The sequence below is a fragment of the Euwallacea fornicatus genome, chromosome 32, assembly GCF_040115645.1.
Source record: "Euwallacea fornicatus isolate EFF26 chromosome 32, ASM4011564v1, whole genome shotgun sequence".
NCBI classification, from domain to species: Eukaryota; Metazoa; Arthropoda; class Insecta; order Coleoptera; family Curculionidae; genus Euwallacea; species Euwallacea fornicatus.
The window spans coordinates 1,007,557-1,028,104 of NC_089572.1; the positions used below are offsets into that span (position 1 = coordinate 1,007,557).

At 38.5% G+C, this 20,548-nt stretch overlaps 1 protein-coding gene across 1 annotated transcript in view; it reads left to right on the forward strand.

Annotated features, from left to right (window-relative positions):
* Window positions 1–20,548, forward strand: part of LOC136348349 (rho GTPase-activating protein 20-like) — a 188,526-nt gene that overhangs the window by 33,602 nt on the left and 134,376 nt on the right. Inside the window, exon 2 of the mRNA XM_066299095.1 lies at window positions 5,553–5,818. Coding sequence (XP_066155192.1) covers window positions 5,609–5,818 — 210 coding nt within the window. The 5' untranslated portion in view covers window positions 5,553–5,608. The remainder of the gene's footprint in view (window positions 1–5,552; window positions 5,819–20,548) is intronic.

Below are 20,548 nucleotides of genomic sequence, written 5' to 3' on the forward strand. Positions count from 1 at the left end.
AAACGTTTTTCTATCATGGCAATTCACAAATAAAAAAAATGAAATATACAACTTTGCCGTAACATAAATATAAGGGCCGGACTATGAATGTATGGCTCCGTATTTATTTAACCGTTAAGTATTTCGATCAAGTGATTACATCACTTGATTATACCTTTCATTTAGACACTTTTTTGTTTCTTGGAAATTTTTCGTAGAATGCGTCGTTTCCTCGTAGTAGCAATTCCAAATTTTACGCCTTTTTATGGCAGGAATTTGTTCTTATTAAATAGGCCATGGCTCGAATAGCCACATCATTCTTCCTGTCAAAAAAATCATTTTGATTGTCATTTTCTGGCATATCGTGGTCAACTAGCAGTAGGTATTACTCGTTAATGATATTATTGTCATATTTCATTACAAAATAACATAAAAATAATTTTTTATTTGCTTCATGATGGCTCTTCCGTTTAGTAACCACGAGCATGTAGACATTCACTTGATTTATGGTGAGTGCAGACAAAATGCTCATAGAGCTAGAGTACTCTACCATCGGCGATTTCCTAATTGACAACTTCCAAATGCAAGAACGTTTACAAATGTTCATATCAGGTTGAGGGAATTGAGTAGTTTTGCTCCTCAACGAGGAGAAAATCATAATATTAAGCATTATGGGGTAAATGATGAGCAAGAAATAATAAATTATTTTGAGGATAATAAAATTACTAATTTAAGAAATACTGAGCATGACTTAATGATCTCGAAAAGTAGCATTCAAAGAGTGTTACGTCAAGAAAATTATCACCCTTGTCATTTAAAGAAAATCCAGGGATTTGTAGTCACTTTGAATAATTTTTATAGTGTACAACTTCATTCTTCTTTGTTATTTTGTTTCAAATAATTCAATAAATAACTTTAGGCAGACGCGGTCTTATCCGAGGAAGATAAGTAAGAATTGCTTTAAAATAACTTCAATCAGAAAACGACGCATTCTGCGGAAAATCTCCAAGAGACAGAAAAACTTCTAAATGAAAGGTATAATCAGGTGATGTAATCACTTGATCGAAATATTTAACGGTTAAATGAATACGGGCCCCTATATTCATAGTCCGGCCCTTATATCTGTATTATGGCAAAGCTGTATATTTCATTTTTTTATTTGTGAATTGCTCCGATCGGAAAACGTTTGTACACCAAATTTCATAACAATCCGTTGAAGGGCTCTTCCAACATAAATTATTTTATCCAAACGGGGCCCGATATTCAAAGGGCCCTAGAACTTAAACGACAGATTCTTGGATATAAAGAAAAAATACATGTTTGTTAATTTCAATAGTAGAAACCATGTTTGAAATATTTGCACTTTGATCTGGTACACTTTATATACAGGGTGTCCCAAATAAAGTGAGTTCCATGGGGATTATGGAAGCGGTAAGAGATACAAGGTGACTCAAATTGGAAAAAAGAAGCGCAGTTTTGTGCCCATTCGGAAAATGTTCTAAATTTAAAAATATGCACAGGGGTTGTCAAAATATGAGCAAAAAACTGCGATTTTCGAAAATCATAAATTATGAGTACACTGTTTGAGTAAATTGTATCAAATTTGGCAGTTCTTTATTATCGACAACTGCCAATTGAATGGCGTTTTCAGAATTTTTCCATGCCTTCTAGATTTCGAAAAATTATATTCAATTTTGTTATTTCTTATGGCCGCCATATTGGATTTTGGAGCCATCGAATAGACAATAAAAAAAGTTTTTTAACCGTGTATGACAAAGGTGCCCTTGGACCTGCCGAAATAAGAAAAATAAATAAAAACATTTTTCACCTTAGTAGGCTTAGAAACAAGTGCTTTAGTGTTGCTATGGATACTTTCGTTACATGCAACGAATGTCAACAAAAAAGTCTTCATTATTGTTGTATTTGAGGTCCTTACCGCTTCCATAATCCCCATGGAACTCACTTTGTTTGGGACACCCTGTATATAAAAATATATTTTCCACTCTTACGTTTGTTTTCGCTGCAAGTTTGATACATCGTTTCATTCAGGAAATGAAAGACTTTCCAAAAATGCGTCAAAAAATTCTGGCCCGTATTTAAAGGAATTAAGTTGATGGTGTTTCCCAAATTCCGAAACGTTGCATTTGAAATCTAATGACGTCAGTTTATGAAGGAGCAAAAATGCACATCGGAAAGTGAAATCCGTTTAAAAAAAGTCACCAAATAATTTTTGAAAAAGCGATTTGCGGATGTTTCGTTTTTTTGCGACTATCTTCAGAGATAATCGGAATTTTGCAAATTTCAAAGAGGCATTTAAGGAAACCTCGAAAATGCGTAGTCTTGCCCCAACTTAAACGTCTTCGCATCTTTTGTGGTGTTCGAGATCCCGATGGTGAGCAGCAAATCTAAATTACTCTGCGTATGAACATGAAGCGAAAGAAGAAGTCGATGGTGAAGGAGGAGAGTGGAAGAGGAACGATCCCCTCGAATGAAAGCGGTTGAGCGGAAATGCAATGACCTAATATTTCCATGAAAATACTGACGTCATCGTGTCTTGTATCGTTACAAATTAACAATAATTTGACGAGCGGTTATTATTTGTCGGTACATTTGTTGTAGAACAGTAACGGCAGCCACGATCGATTTTCCAGTCGATTTAACAAAACTCGATCGCCATATAGAGTTATGATGCTTGTAAAAATGGAATGCGACTCGCCTGTATGGCGTTAGAATTTCAATTCATCGCCGATTCGTGTGTGGCATCACAATTACGTCTCCAACGATGGTTTACATGGATTACAACGAGAAATATTGCTCCTTCGTATTGCTCATTTGAATTTTCAGCATCGGCTGAAGAATGGCTGGTAATTGTAAATCCCTGGTTACGTCACTGGAATCAGAAGTAACGTCTTTGTGGTGCATTAGGATTTAACGGCCATGTTTTATTGCTCCTGTGTGCAGACGCAAAGTACACTCTTCGCGCCAGCGGGGCTGATCCGTTGTGGGGACCCCCTATAAAACCTTTCAAACATCTAATCGGTTGTAAAGATTTCGACACGTTACCGAGAAGAACTCAAATTCTTCACTTAATATGGGCGTGGGCAGCATACAGATTGACGAAATTATCTGTGTTCTTAGCGTGACCTTGATGACATTGACCTTCATAATGCTAAAACGTCTGTAGCAACATTTGAATAACACGAGATGAAATATTTTTAACGATCTTTTGGCAGTGTGGCGTTCACCAGGCACACCACCAAACCGGATTTTTGGGCGACGGCGTTGGTTTAGGAGAAACGAAGAAATTCGCCAAAAGCTCCGATGACATGATAGCCTTGTTCTGGTATCGAAATATTGTATGTTAATTGCAATTCAGCGTGGTTTTCAAGTAAACACCGTATTGGAGAAACTTTGTTTCTCCTGCGATTTGGTTTAAGCGTTTCACATTAGCGACGATCACGGTGATTCACTCGGAGCCAGGATATCCTGAAACTTGTTCAGGCAAAAAGTCGCACCCCTAGTGACGAGATAATCGATATTTGCCAGACATTTAGACAAGACGACCGCAGAAGAAGCTCTTTAAAAGTAATTGTTGTGTGACGGAGCTGCTCGAGGTCAACGCAGCGAATCCGCGAACAGGTTGAAGATGACCTTTCAAGTCCGCCGCCGTCACCATCGACGTATGAAATCCAACGAACTCTTAAGAATCAATCCTTCGATGACTAATACAGGGTGTTCGTTTCTGGAGTTCGACCAGGAGGATGTCGGTAATCATAAAGGATGCGAGGTCGCCTAAGCGTGCAACTTTACCAACATGTGCAATTGTCTCAACGAACACGTGTGGTCCACTAAAAATCCACAAGAACACCAAGGACGTCGACCACAGGCACGTTTTGGGCTAAATGTATGAGTTGGTTTATTTGGCGATACGATCATTGGCCCATACATTTACGAAGATAATTTGACCGCTGATGGGTATTTTAACTTTTTAAGGACCTACGTAATGGATTATATCGATAACATTTGCCTCAACCGTTCGAATAACTTGTGGTTCGACGAGATAGATGAGCCTCTACCGCGTAACGCTAGAAGAGTGCTTGATCAGTTGTCTGAAATATTTCGTGGCAAAGTCATCTCAGGCAGTAGAGACACGTTGGCCGGCGCGTTCACCAGATCTTTCCCCCCTTGTTTATTACATATGGGGGCTAAGAAGAACCTTGTTTACGAGTCTTCGCCCATCCCTAATAATAAAGAGCGTCACAACTCGAAGGACCAAAATAAGAAAAGACGTTTCAAAATCACTGAAGAATTGAGGAAGACTCGTGGATATGTTCTGAGGACTTTGCTCGGAAGTGCAAGGCAAACCTTTCGAGCACTTCTTATGATTTGTTTTATTTATTTGTCCGTTATTTTGCTATTTCGACAAATACTTTGTGATCTTCGGATGAAGTTTATCACTTGTGGTGCGTCCTTATGGCTTTAATGAATTCCTCTTGAAATTTGTGTATGATTTTTTAGTCTCTCGCACTTAGGATCAGTCGTTCAATTTAGTTCGAAACGATCCAAGCGTAAGCATTCATTAAACTTACAGAGGTTGGTCAAAAAAATCTAAACCAGAATGATTTAATCTCTATGTTTGTAGAGCTCGCATTAGTGGAAAATCCTGAAAATCTTGAAAACTACGAATTTTCTAAGGTCATCCCGGGTTAGTTCGGGATACAATTCTGGAACTAGACTCGCTCTAAGGTTACTCCAGAGTAGCGAAATTCTGGCTACGTATGGCCACACGTATAACCTTTGTGCTGTGAATATAATTCAACTTGGTTTGAGACACATTGTAATAATTTATACCTCGATGGTTCAATGCAGGAATTTCGCGGTCTATGATTGCTATATGGGGCGATGCGAAGATATCATCTGACACTGCTTATTTGATGCGATAGATGGGCAATTTAGGTGGGAATGCAAGCACATATGGTGATTTCAGTATCTACAAGGAATGTCTCTCGTTTTTAAAAGGGAATAAGCAGTAACCATTAAAACTAAAATTACAAAACTTTGGTAGTTATTTACGGGCATGTGGTCAAACAAAGGTGACTTATCTATTTTTGGAGTCCAAGAAATCTCGGCTATAGATACGGGGAAACACGTTCCGAGATTTACAGGAAAATAAATAAGTTTCTCTTCATAACTCCGTCTAGCAGTTATCTTGATATGTCGCCGGGCAAAGGGGCGAAGTAATAAAAGGCGAATTCTTCCTCTTGGAAATTTTTACCGCACCATAGGTCAAAAATCAAAGACCTTTCAGCACGTTCACTCCCTCCTGCTTCACTACCCCTACCACTACCTTAAGATAAGGGTGACTGTTAGGAATAGCAATTATTAAGACACAACTAACGAGCACTGCTCCAACTTGTGAGGCTTTAGCACGATTATGATCCTAATTCTTGAGGCAATTCGCAGAATAATCTATCGTTATTCTAACCCACGCGAGCGTCTACCTTCGGAACGTTTCATCGAATCAAAACCATTTTAACACGTTCTGAATCCCAATGAACTCTGTCTTTTTCCAGACATCTGACTAATGGATTCACTTAAAATTGACATCCGCTGAAGAATCGGCGCCGCAATGTTCGAGAGTTTTCTGGAACGTCTCACAAGTCCGAACTCGCGTCGGAGGCACACGTACTGTCCAGAAGTACATTCCGATCCCGAGGAATGCGAACCTGTTACGCCATCCAGGAAACCTCGTTTGCTGGAACGAAGGAAAAAGGGACGGAGGGTGGAGGTTGGATTGAGGCAGGCTAGGAGTTTGGGACGACTCGATGGATTAAAAGAGGTATGTCGTGAGAAATAAAATTTAAAATAATTTACTATTTAGGCAATGTCGAATGGGAGCTAGTTGAGGACCACGAAACTCTTTTTTCTCAATGTGAAACTCCGAAGTTTCGATTATATTTTATGAACTTTCTATGATGGACGAGGTATCTTGTGCGAGGAGAGACCAAAAATTAATACACCCAGGTCCATAGGTACGAGGAAAGTCTCAGAAGTATCCGACTGCCAGCTCAGATACTTCTGGCTCTATCCTTGCAGTTTAGAGACAGAGGCTATTTACGCAAATAAATTCCTTCCTGGGAAAAGCATGGATCTTCTTAATATTCAGTTTTGTTCCATTACTAAAGAGAGCCAGTTTCAGAGTTCGTAGGACGATCAAAAGTCACATTTTGGAACTTGTAAAGATAATCAACTTCCAGCAATGACGTCGAAATGACGTATGCTTTTTGCTGGTTGCATTTGCAGACTCATAAATCTAGGTCGTTTTTACGTCTTTCTTGAAGATGGAAAAATGAAATCTCTCTATGCAGAAGTACTATCTAAATCTAACATTTATTTAGCACGAAATTGAAACTCCGATCACGTGTGGCATGATTGCGGTTATTTGCAGTTTTCTTCACGACATTTAATTAAAATACATTTATAACGAACAGAGCAATCATAAAATGCCACGGGATTATTAACCTTTTTCACCGTTTTCTCTCTTCTGGGGTTATTGATACGTATGTGCGTGTATTTGATGTCTTTGAACTGCACTATTGTCATTTGACCCATTCAACAGGGCAATAATCTCCGGAACTAAGCGTTGTGGAGTGTTTAAAAGACATACATGGGATTTAAATTGTTATTTGTCGCTTCCTACCATTGTCTGCATATGATTTAAGGTGTAATTTCCATAATATTGCTTTGAGTGGCCAAGGGACGTCGTCAAGGTCTTATATGGGGTTATTGACGTCGGCAATGGCATGCGGGAGAAGGGGCGGCGACCATGGGGAGAAGACTTCAATAGGTGCACGATGAATTTTTGAGGGCAGTCCGACACTAGCCCCGTATTTTGCATTTACAGTAGTGGAAAAAATTATAGCAACTTTTATTTAAAATTGAAAAGAATTATTTTCTTTTGTATGATATCGGGTTCAATCACTTTGTAGCAGTTGTTTGAGGTTGTTTCACTATGGGTAAAACGAAAACTTTGTCATTAGATATGAGAAATAGTATAATTCAGTGTTATTGCAGTAGAGAAACACAAGTTAAAATAGCTCAACGTTTTTGTATAAACAAACCAATTGTGTCCCGTATTATGAAACGCTACCGATTGTCGGGAGAGAAGACAGCTCGAAAAAATCCAGGAAGACCAAAAACAAAACAAATAAGTTTCAAGATAAACAAATTATCAAGTTGTGTAGAGAAAACCCTTTTAAGGGATCAGACGAGATTCGTGCGGATGTTTCGACAAATTATGGAGTAAATGTCACAGCAAGGACTATTAGAAATACACATACAGTCAGGGACAAAATTGTGGGTACGGCGCAAAAACAGAACTAAATTGTTTAAAAAGTAAAAAATACGCGTTATTTGGGATGAAGTAATTATGGTGGAGGAATTATTATGGACCGACAAAGAGGTTGTTTACTTTATGTCGCTATCCCAATTTGCCAATTTCGCACAACTGATGAAAAATCCAAATAATGCACGTGTGAGTGCGGTCATAATTGTGGGTACGGTATCAGTTTATACGCAAGCGTCGACGAATGCTGGTATGAGACGGTAGTTGTAAGGTGTAATATTTATTTATTTACTTATCCCTTCATTTATCCAGTTATTTAGCAAAGACATGGCTCCGAGAAAAGAATTTAGTTTAGATATCAGACAAAGAGTTGTTGAAGACAGAGAAACTGGTCTAAGTTATGGCGAAGTGGCGAAAAAATATAAAATATCGAAGAATGCAGTGGTCAGAATATGTAAAAAGTTTAAAAATACAAAAACACTTGAAAACAGACCAGGACGTGGTAGAAAAAGGAAGACATCAGTAAGGGACGATATACGGATAGTACGAGAAATTAAAAAAAAACCGGATCTGTCCGCGCGCGAAGTGCGGGAAGCCGTTAATTTGAATGTATCACTTAAAACAATTCGTAGGAGAATTGTCGAAACGGGAAGAGGTAGCTTTTTGGCACGTAAGAAACCATTTATTAGCCAAAGAAACAAACAAAGAAGATTGCAATTTGCGCAAAAATATTTAGCAAAGCCAATGGCCTTCTGGAAGTCGGTAATTTGGACAGATGAAAGCAAATTTGAACTGTTTGGGCACAAAAAAAGGAAAAGAGTATGGAGAAAAGCAGGCGAGGCATACAAAGAAGGCATGGTTCAAAGTACGGTGAAACATGGAGGAGGCAGTATTTTAGTATGGGGATGTTTCAGTTATGGTGGCGTTGGTAATCTTGTAAAAATTGACGGCACGATGACAGGAGCCTCATACGTAAACATCGTACGAGATAATTTACAAGTTTCAGCGGAAAAAATGGGGCTTGGGGATTTCATTTTACAACAAGATAATGACCCCAAGCACACATCTAAAATTGCAAAAGCATATTTTGCAGAAGCAGAAATCCAGTGTCTTGAGTGGCCTGCTCAAAGTCCGGATTTAAATCCAATAGAGAATTTGTGGTCATTTCTCGATGAAAACATAACACGAACAAACGTTACAAACAAGTTACAACTGTACAACCAATTATTAGTAGCCTGGAACAACATCGACCAAATATTTATTGAAAAACTAATAGACAGTATTCCCCGTCGGCTTCAAACTGTTGTGGATGCAAAAGGAGGATGGACCAAATATTAATTCTATTTAATTAATAAAGTTTTGTAACTTACATATTAGAAATTAAACAATTAATTTACTGTACCCATAATTTTGTCCCTCCTATTCAGTCAATCTATAAAAAATTCTGTCCTGTAAAAGCAACTTGTGGCACTATATATAGATATTTTATGCATTATAGTATATTAGATACCACAACTGGTTTTTGCGCAAATTAATATTTCCTAAGTTTTTGTAATTTTTGAGAAAAATGACATTAACCAAAAATGTTTACATCGTACCCACAATTTTGTCCCCGACTGTATGTCCAAAATTATTGCATATCGATGAAAAGACTATTTCTGGTTGTTTAGAATTAAATATGTGGTAGGTATGTATTGTTTGCATCTTTTGCACCAACTTCAACAAAAAATTAAGCAAGATAAGAATTGTTTATTTATATTTTATCAGAATTTATAAATTCTTGCCCTCCGGATTAGTGTTATTTGAGGTGTTCTACCATTCTGACCACGCTAATATCGTATAGAAATGCCAAGAAGTGTCATTTCGTACTTTAACAGATGTCGAATAGTAACTTTGTTACAACAGGGTCTATCACAAAATGAAGTGGCAGAAAGTGTAGGCGTTAATCAAAGTGATGTTTCAAGAAGTAATAAAAAGTTTCGCGAAACCAATGATGTCAAGGATCGACCAGGAAGAGGTCGGAAAAAGCTTACCACTGCAATACAAGATCGTCAGTTGTCAATAATTGCTAGAAGAAACCCAACAAGCACAGCGAGTGCTTTATCTAGAGAGCTTGCATGGCTTGAGGGAGTTACTGTGTCGAGGCAAACTGTGTCACTTCGATTGAGGTCTATTAATTTACATTGCCGGAGACCTTTGCGAGTTCCAAAATTAACAGAACAGCAAAAACGTACACGGTTACAATGGGCACGAGAAATGGTGGACCAAAATCAAAACTGGGAAAATGTCATGTTTTCAGATGAAACACGAATAGGCCTAGTGTCGGATTCTCGACGTACCCGAGTCTGGAGGGCTCCAGGACGACAAGCCAGATTAGCTACAGCTCAGCCCCGTGTCCCATTTCAAGGGGGTAGTGTAATGTTTTTTGGCTGGCATAATGAGAGGTGCTCGAACACCATTAGGTGTTATCGACAGAACAACGACAGGACATGTTTACATTCAGGAGGTGTTAAACCCAATTGTCCGTTTATTCCGCGGGGCAGTTGGTCAGATTTCGTCTTCGTTGATGATAACGCACCTCCACATCGACCAATGGAAGTGCAACACTTTTGTGACGAAGAAGGAATAATTCGATTACGATGGCCTCCCGCATCTCCGGATATGAATGTGATAGAGCGTGCTTGGTACTTCCTAAAAAGACGAATAAAGAAAAGAAATAACCCTCCCTTAACGTTAAGAAAATTGAGAATTGCAGCAATCGAAGAATGGGAACAAATTCCACAGGTCTACCTAGATAAACTGATTGGTAGCGTGCCAAACCGTCTTAGAGAGTCCATCAATGTCCGAGGAGGAAATACAGACTATTAGGACCAATATTTTTCCCTGTTCCTAATTGTTATACTTAGAATGTAATATTTAATTTTCAAATCTTATAAATCAATTTTCTATTATTTGTTAAATTTAGTTGTAATAAAAGTAAATAGTACAGAAATATCTTTTCCATGTGGTCGCAAGTAAGTCCTGATTAACTTTAGAAATAAATATTACTTGGAAAGTCTTTTGAATTTACCAAACATTCATAAGCAACAATTTTGGACATATGTGTAGATTAAAAGATGTCCAACTTTTTGCCAGAACACCGGCAAAAAAACCTCTGCTCTCCGAAAGAAACAGACGAACCCATCTCCAATTTGCCAGGTCTCATCAACACTGGACTTACAATGATTGGAAAAGAGTCATATGGAGCGATGAATCGAAATTCAATTTATTCAAAAGTGACGGTATGACTTATGTACGACGTCTGATTAACACGCGACTTAATCCAAAGTATGTGTGCCCCACGGTGAAACGTGGAGGAGGATCGGTAATGGTGTGGGGTTGTTTTTCGGGCTTTTGGATGGGACCACTGCACCGAATTGAAGGAAACATGGATTGATTTATGTATCGAGATATCTTAGAGATGCACATGGTTCCTTATCCTGATGACATTATGCCCCTAAAACACTTTTTTCAGCAGGATAATGATCCAAAACATAAATCGCGTTATTTAACAGCTTGGTTTCGTGAAGAAAACATTTGCCTATTGGATTGGCCGTCCCAAAGCCCGGACATAAACCCTATAGAAAACCTATGGGAGATTGTAGATAGAAAAGTTAGGTCTAAAAATCATTCTAATCTAAATGCTTTGTACAACGAAATAAAAAAAGCTTGGAAAGATATTGACAACACTGTCATTTTAGACTTAGTCAAATCTATGCCCAATAGATGCAATGAAATTGTAAAAAACAAAGGTTATTATACAAAATATTAATTTTTATTCATAAATTAATTGTTAAAAGTTGCTATATTTTTTCCAATTCATAATACTATTTTTGAAGAAAGTTCAAAAAAAGAAATAAATATTAGTTAAAAATGATTAAAATTGATAAAGAATATCATATTTTAACTTCTGACTACTGGTTGTTGCAAAAAAAATTATAATAACATTTTTACTTGCTATTTTAAAAAGTTGCTATAATTATTTCCACTACTGTAGATTCAAGTACAGCGGTGGAAAAAAGTATGGAATATTTATCATCTTGCTATTTATTATCGCTGGGGTTGTATATCGTTTAATTCAAATATGCCTGAAATATACTTAACATTCACATATTCATAAATTCACAATAAAAATTGTTGCAATTGAATAAGTATTATATTTTTTATGAATGAAAATTGCTTGGAAAAAAGTATGGAATATTTTCGTTTTATTTCTAAACAAAGATCGATATTAACAACAATTAACGACAAAATTAATATTTTGTGGCAAAACCTTTTGCATCGATTACCGCCTGACAACGCGGTGGCATAGAATCTACGAGCTCCTGCAAGGTCTCCACAGGAATTTGGTGCCACTCCTCCTGGATGGTTTGAAGAAGTTCGACTTTACTGCTAATAGGTTTTGATTTAATTCGCCTGTCTAATATTTCCCACAGATGCTCGATTAGATTGAGGTGTGGGGAGTGAGAGGGCCGATCCAGTGCGACTACATGATGACTCAAAAACTACTCCTTTAAGACTTTAGAAGTATGCTTGAGATCGTTATCTTGCTGAAAGATCCTACGAAGTGGCATTTCTTCTTCGGCGAAAGGCAACATATCATCCTCCAAGATTTGTCGATATTGACAACGATCCATTTTGCCCTCTACAGGAACCACACGTCCAGTTTTGCATCGCGTAAAATGTCCCCAAACCATTACGCTCCCACCACCGTGTTTGACAGTAGGCGTTTGGTACTTTACATTGTACCTTTGGCCAACTGGACCTCTAACGTAAACTCTACCATCAGAACCGAAGAAATTAAACTTAGTCTCGTCACTCCAAAGGACGGTGTTCCATTTCTCTTCACGATAAATGGGACTTTGCAAATTTTAAATCTGTTCTTCTTTGAAAGCAATGGTTTTTTAATCGCAACTCCACCAAGAGGTCCTACATCTCTTAGGCGATTTCTCACAGTTCTACTTGTTAATTCCAAATTAAATCGCGAGGCGATTTCATCAGTAATTTGCCTTGGGGTTTATCGGGGTTCTTTCATAGAGATGCGTTTGATTGCTTCATCGATCATCGGGGTAGTTTTTTTAGGGCGACCTGACGCCCTACGATTTTGAACGTCTCCCTGAGTTCGAAATTTATTAATTATTTTCGAAGCGGCACTCTGACTGATTTTTAAAGTTCTTGCCGCTTCACTTTGAGTACGACCACTTTGATAGAGTTCTACAACTCTTGCCCTAAATTGAGGGGTGAAACATTGGTTTTTGGCCATATTTGTAAAATAAACAATCAGTTGTTAAGACCTGCAGTGAACTGAAACCAAACAAGACGAAAAACGGCAAAATATTCCATACTTTTTTCCACCACTGTAGGTGCAACAGGAATATTTGTGGTACTTGCCGCAAGGTGCAAGAGTGTTAAAATACAGAGCTTCACGTGATACGTAAAAGTGCTTGATTTGATCAAATTTGATTATTTTAAGAGATACTAGCGCTGGACGCAGCTCTGCTGTTTTTGCAGCCCCCCGCTGAAAACAATTGCTTTTTTCTGAAAGTTCCATTGCCACGTTTTCTAAGTAGCTACAGGGCGATTTGAAAGGTGGCCCTCGTTGCACTCCAGGTTAAGACGTCCATAATCAACGGATCAACAGGGTCCTTGTCGCGTTATTTTTTTACCCATTTCTCCGGGACACCCCATTTGCATTTATCAACTGTCAGGTTAGTACGTCGAAGTTATTAATTATTAAATACCTCCTCTTCCTTGGAGTTCGATTATCAAACAAGGCCAATATCAGCGGTCACACCAAACATTATTTAATAGTAAACAGCCTACACCCTAAGCTAAACCTTCTATGCATACATTGTATGCAGTACACACGACCGTTGACCACATAAAGCCATACCACGCACATAACAAACGAGCAATAGGCCTTAGATCTGGTCGGCCAGCGGGACTACCTGTTTGTGCGATTGAGTGTGATATTTCCTGCATAGATAAGCTGATTTAAATACGGGTAGTAGGTATTGCAGTAATGCGGCAGGTCGATTGATTGATTAATGGAAATATTGGATTCATATAAGCATGTATAAACGTGTGCCCGCCGTTGCGTATGCCTTATCTGTCCGCGGATTTACGGAGGTGTCCGTGTAGCGTTTTCCTGGTGCGTAGCAACTTTCTGAAGAAAAAGGATCTGGCCTTCGTTGGCACTTTAATCATATTTAATAATTTCAAGATAAAGTAGTGGTGTATCCATTAATTTTCCAGTTAATTTGACTGAGAAAGAGGAATAAAAATAATCACCGAGCTAACTAAGACAGGAAATCATATATTTTAAAATGCCTCTTCCAGTCGGTCTAACTTGGTTCTATCGGCCAATTAAATTAAATACCGATCCCTAAATCATTTAATTAAACGATAGCCTCGTTTGCTTAAGTGGTGCATCAGCTCTTAAGGTGGCCTTGAATTTATGTCTTCCCACAGAAGTGCGGACGCCAAATATATTAATTTACCCATTTTAAGAGGATTATCATGAATAAAGTGACTGCAAAGAGCTACAATTAGTTTCGGCCTTTCAAGTGGCAAGAAGGCTACAGGGATTCACTTACGAAACATAACAAGACACCATTATTCGAGAAAATTCTCTACGCAGCACTTGAAATGAGCAGCAGAAAGGCCGCCTCTCTTCTTTTGGTCATCTCAATAATCTCAATGTCAGAAGAAGGAAGTGTAAAGGGTATATAATTAGCGATACGCATCATCATATTCGTATATAAGGTACTAGTTAAAACGGTTGCGAACTAGGCCAATTAGATTCTAATTCAGCAGATTTCTAAGGTTATCCGAGGAAATAGAAGGATCTTGATCAAAAGTTTTACGTTCCGCCTTGAATTCCAGGCATATTTAAGCGTGTCTGATCTAGAGCGGCACGTTTCACTTAAAAAACATTTTCAAGAATGCCTTCCAGTGATGTGATGTGATAGAACGGTTTTTAGGTACGAATAATGGCAATTTAGCACACAAAAATCCGGCTCCTGAGCTAAGTATGGTAGAAGTGAGTAGCAGTCAAAATTAAACGGCGTAACTTCATAATATACAGGGTGTCTCTAAAAGGTCGGTACAAAATTCTACCACAGATTTCTGAGGTCAAAACATGACGATTTAACCCAATTTACCTTAGTCCAAAAGTGGGCGGTTTTCGAAATACAGGGCGTCAAAGTGAAAACAGAAAATTTTTTTCGATCAAACTGTAAGAGTAGATATGTAGTACGTTAAAATTATTGTTCAAGACATTTTTAACAAGAGACCTTTTTCCCTTAAAAAATGTAGGAAAACACAAGTTTAGTCATAAATAAATTTTATACCGAGTGATGGAAAAGTTATGTCCTTTTAAAGAGGGTTCATCGAGCGCTGACAACGCCCTCTACATTGTGCATCGAAAATGTAAACGGATTCTGATTTCTTATTCCCAAAAACGACATTTTGTGTAGATAGCAGCATTACCAACCAAGAAATTAATTTTTTTGTTTTTTATTTGTTTTCACTTTGACGCCCTGTATTTCGAAAACTGTCCACTTTTGGACTAAGGTAAATTGGGTTAAATCGTCATGCTTTGACCTCAGAAATCTGTGGTAGAATTTTGTACAGACCTTTTAGAGACACCCTGTAGAGTGGGGAAATGTAACGTTTTACCTGTCCAGTAAGCAATGCCAGCATCACCTGTTATTAATTGTTAATTTTAGTTTAAGCGAATTCACTTTGGTAACGAGTCAAATCTGGAAACGGATCGATATTGGGTTTGAGCCCCAGATCGATGCGCGCCACATTCCCAAGTCCGCCTAATTACCGACATCATTGAGATAATGAAGACAGTGTCGCTTACTGTGTTAACACTACTTGGTCCAGGACAGAAGCAAATGGGCACGAGAGACAAATTGCTTATTTAACTCCAAACCATTTTTATTTCCCGTGAAAACGATGAAACACTATATGGGTATTGCTCAGATTCTCGGTAACTTTATGGTAAAGGCAAAAGCATCTTGATACACTCACTGTCACATGAAATGCACCACCCAGTAATACTAAAAATTAAGTCTTGCAACTTTGGCAAAAAATGCTTCATAATGGAGTATCAAATGATCAGACTTTCAATAAAAAAGGAAGAATGCTGGTGGTTTTTTTGTCATTGACCTTTTAGATTTTTTACTCAATTGTAAATAAATAAAATAATATTCACTTGGAAATATCAGTTTATTTTGTTGTTGAACTGTGAACGAGACATCTCAAGATGTCCCCAGTGAGACAGCGTCGAAATTTTTCCCACGTTTCGGATTTCGACAGAGGGCGAATTAGCGGCATGAAGGAGGGAGGACTTTCTTTCCATGAGATTGCCCGAAGAACGAATCGGGACCACACCACGATCGCGAGAATGTGGTCTTCACGGCCTGAACAAAGGGTTCAGCAACATCGTCCAGCTGGACGTCCTCCCCGTAGCAGCAATGCACGTGAAGATCGACTTCTCAGACGGATGACCACTGGTGATCGATTTCAAACAACAATGTCCGTTGCAGTAGATTGGATGGGAGCTTTAAATCGTCGGGTGTCGATGGCAGCAGTTTACAGAAGAATTTCGTCTTTTGGCCTGCATTCGTACCGCCCAAATCTACGACTGCCACTATCCGCCCAACACCAAGCTTCCAGATTGGCCTGGTGTCAAGAACGAGTTGATTGCAGTCATGAGTGGAACAATATCGTCTTCAGTGACGAGTCGCGATTTTGTTTACGGATCAATGATGGTCGTAGAAGAGTCAGACGATACTGAGGTGAAAGAAGAAATTTGCAATTTTGTGAAAGGCACCACACAGCTTTAACACCCCGTGTTACGGTCTGGGGTGCGATATGTGTTGGTCGAAGATCTTCTCTTGTGTTCATTCCAAGCGCTCTAAACGCACGTCGCTACATTAATAATATTCTGAGGCCAGTATTAGTACCCTTCATGCAAACCTTACCAAATGGCATTTTCCAACAGGATAATGCAAGGCCACACAGTGCGAACATTACTCGACAATACCTGGAAGAAGCACAATTGGAAATACTGCCTTGGCCTGCACGGTCACCGGACCTATTGCCCATCGAACATCTTTGGGACATGATGAGTCGCCGTCTTCGAAATTTTCCGAGGCCTCCGAACAATGTGGATGACTTACGACATCATCTTGAGGCAGCATGGAATGAAATACCCCAGGAGGATATTGATAATTTGTTCCAAAGCATGCCGCGAAGAGTACGCGCTTGCGTTGCCGGGCGAGGTGATGTCACTCATTATTATTAATTTTTTAATTAACAAATGTTGTATCTTTTTACTGATTCAAGTCTGATCATTTGATACTCCATTATGAAGCGTTATTTTGCCAAAGTTGCAAGACTTAATTATTAGTATTACTGGGTGGCGCATTTCATGTGAAAATGAGTGTAATTTGTCCCTGCCCAGGCAGATTCCCTAGTTAGCCTACGCATTCTGGACTATCCATTAGTTTACTTTGACAACTAAATTAAAATAGTTAACGCCGTATTGTTCTAGACTTGAAAAAAATTATTAAATAAACATTACTAAGTGGACTTGATGTCGAATAGGCCGAAAGTGTTTTTAAATACGCTTGCTAGGCTGGTTCTAACGGTATATTATGTTTCATGATTTTACATACAGTTTTCGAGATACGATACATGCCAACAAGCACGAACTTTTAACATTTTTGAAACTTTATTGCTGATTCTGCCATTATTCGGTGATACGTTCGCTTCTCTCCTTTTCCTTAATGATGTCCCAGGTGCCGTTGCCGCATCGGCCCCACGTTGTTTTGCTTGGTTTTCTAGATTTAGCAAAAATTCGTGAGGTCGCATTATTCGTGATCATGTCCCACTATACCAAAAAGGTTACTTTAACAAAAATCAACTTTACCGCCAGAAAATTTCATTCACGTGGCTAGATAGGTACAGAGTTGTTCTATCGCACTATAAAATTACACTGCTGGTTCATATGTGCTATAAGATGAAATCGATATCTCAGTGGCGTAGAATTGTTTTTTTTATTTTTTAGACCTACGAACTTTGACCGAAAATATTCGGACCGTCGACGATTTTTAAGTAATTTTTCCTTTATGTCTAATTCGTTAAATCTAATCTGTTGCACCTACAAAATTATAGAGGAATTTATTTAGCGCATTTCACTGGCTGAAAGATTCGAGTTAATTAATTAATTTTTTTTTTATCCTTAAAGCAAGAAATGTTAATGTTTCAACTCACAATAATTGAAATTTCGTGATATTTTAAATTATTGGTTTGTTACTAAAGTCACGAAATCGACTCTTGGTGCTGTTCAAGGCAACGAAATGGTTAAAAGTGTAATTCGTCAGCACGTCTCGGGGAGATCAGAAATACCAACGAAAGCTCCAATTTGGAGTAAAGTTGAAAGTTAGGAGAACAAGTGATTTCACTTCACGCGTTGTTGCCAAATTACTCGTATCATCAAACCGAAAACCGGCCAACAGTTTATTTTTCAGCCCTCTAAATTTCCACTTTGGCTCGAGCCATGAATGAGAGACACCCCTAGTGGTTCCGTCCACCGAAGGTATTCTCACTGTGACGAAATAACGTAATGGTTAGTTTAGATGCCTCAGTTTCCAAATCAGCTATAGTTTGCAGTTTGGATCCTTGCACGCGCGTCATACATACGAATCCTATGCATCAAGTCAATCGGAGACCAACGTGAAGCACGAGCAGTGGCGCCTTAAAAATTTTATGTTTTTGGATTGAAATGAACAAAATTGGGGAAACAAGGACAGACGAAGAAGGAAGTTGTGTGAAATTGTTTATTTATGAGCGTCAAAGGTTAAAAAATAAAATCAAAATTCCGAAAACTGTTGATAGTTATAAGGAACACAGTGAAATCGTTAGCATATATTGTGGCGCCTCGGAAGTGCCAGAACTGGCGCAAATAATCAACTCGAAGACATACGTTCACCATCTTCGCTCAACCCCTATACTTTCCCTCTATCAATTGTGGCCCGGCAGTCCAGTCTCTGGAAAACATGCATACTGAGTCTCTATCTTTATTATTTGATTATTACGTTCTCCCGACACACTCTGGGCCTGTACGTGCTACTGAAGTCGAAACACGCAAAGATCCAAGCTACAAACCATATCTGTATAAATTTGGCAGTTTCAAACCAAACCTCGTTTTGAGTACAAGAGTATGTTCCACCGTTTTTCAGGGAGCAAACTGATCGTAGATTGCTGAACTCCTTATTAAATATCAAATGCTAAAGTGCGTCGAAGAAATCTGAAATAGCTTTGAGTTCCTCTGAAGGAGCCTGCGCCTCAAATTACCTTATTGTCTGAGCAGCACCTCCTCTAACGCGTCATGAATTAACTACTTATTGTCGAGTACCTACACTAATTGATCTGAAATTGCCCTTAAGTGGTACTCAAACAGGCGATCCATTAGAGAACTGGTTAGTGGGTGGGTAGCACCACTTAAGAGTGCCGTCCTCTTATCTGCGCAGCGATCGTCCACCTAATAACACCAATTAATTTAAAGCACCTGAAAAAGCGAAAACTCATTTATTCGAGTTTATCGACGACCGCTATCACTACGGCAATAGTACTAAATAAGGTGGTAGGTAGTACTACTAATAGATATCTTAATAATTTATATATTAAAGCGAACGTTTGGTATCTTAAAGGATTGGTTTTTTTCTCTTCACCACCGGGTAGAAAGATGGCATCTCGTTATAGTCGGAGATGGGCCAGATTTATTAATCGCACTTGTAATTGCTGATGGGCTATAAATATTCCTTGTTAGCGATGTGAATGCCTCTGATAGTGACAGTTTTTATATTTTTGTAATTAGTCCCGGGACGGGACGAAAAAACCCTATTGGCGCAAATTGGAAAGTCAGATAACGTCCTTTTGTCGCTAGCTATAAAGGATTATATTGGCTGGCTGCTTAATCTCCATCGAAGAAGAATAATATGCCGTTGTGAAACCACATCTTTTGATAGTTTCATGCAGCATTATACGTACCACGTTGCAACAACCAATTTGGTAATACGTCAGTCAAAAAGCTAAACGGACACATCGAAATAGCATCTGTAGCCTCCGGTTAAATCCTGCACATTCACTCCACTGACCCAAAGGCATTTGTTATTGGGATGATGGTTATTAATTTAAAAAGAATATGCATTAAGTTCTACCCGTGTTGTGACGGCAATGACCTCTTATTATATGACAGTGTGATGTAAAAATTTTTTTCCCTTGGTCGGGAATCCTGGAGGAGTTGAAAGTATTGAACTCGTTGCCGTAGAATTGTACAGCGTGTCTTTAAAAAAATCCACTCTAGTAAGCCATAGAATTGTTTGAGCGCGAACCCGTACGTCTTTGATATGTTCTGCGTAGTCTCGGACATAAACGAACCAACCTAACCTTGCTTAAATGTACAACTCTGCCCGTATTATTAGTTGGTATTTATTAAAGATAGTCTTTTCCAAGACTCCACGGACTCGTGTGTTGGATAGTTAAAGTCTTTTGAGCGCAGACAATGGTGCTTTTACTCGAACGAAAAGCCTTTATGGTTGAGTCTTATTTACGGAGCGGCAAGTTCATGAGCGTAGAGTGGACTTGCAGAATTCAACCTTGTCTTCAAGCAAAATTCCTCCACATTGCAGTGCTGGAATTGCAATGCTGCAACACCGAATCATGTCGCGAAACTGGCAGTACTCAAAGAAAATCGGGAAGTGGTAGACCAACTAAACGCACTCCAGAAGTTGTTGAAAATGTGAGTGGGGGACAATTCCAGAACATCTTCAAGACCACTTTCTCTTAAGGAAAAAGTCCGCAAGCTCAAAGGGACCTACAGACTCGCTTACAACTAATTAACATAAAAAGCAAAAGGATAAATACAATAAATTTTTATTTTGAATTTTAGAGTGGAACTTCGAAAAATTTAAATGATAAAACGCGAAAGTCCCAATCATCGCAGTTACTATGTGAACATGCTCAAGAACATATTCCTGATCTGAGCTCTACGTTATTTCAAAAAAATATTATTTCTGACGTTTGTTTAAATGAAATTCGGAACATTTCTGTTAAGGGTAGTTGCAAAACTGCCCTAATTTATAATCAATTTTGATTAAATTTAAG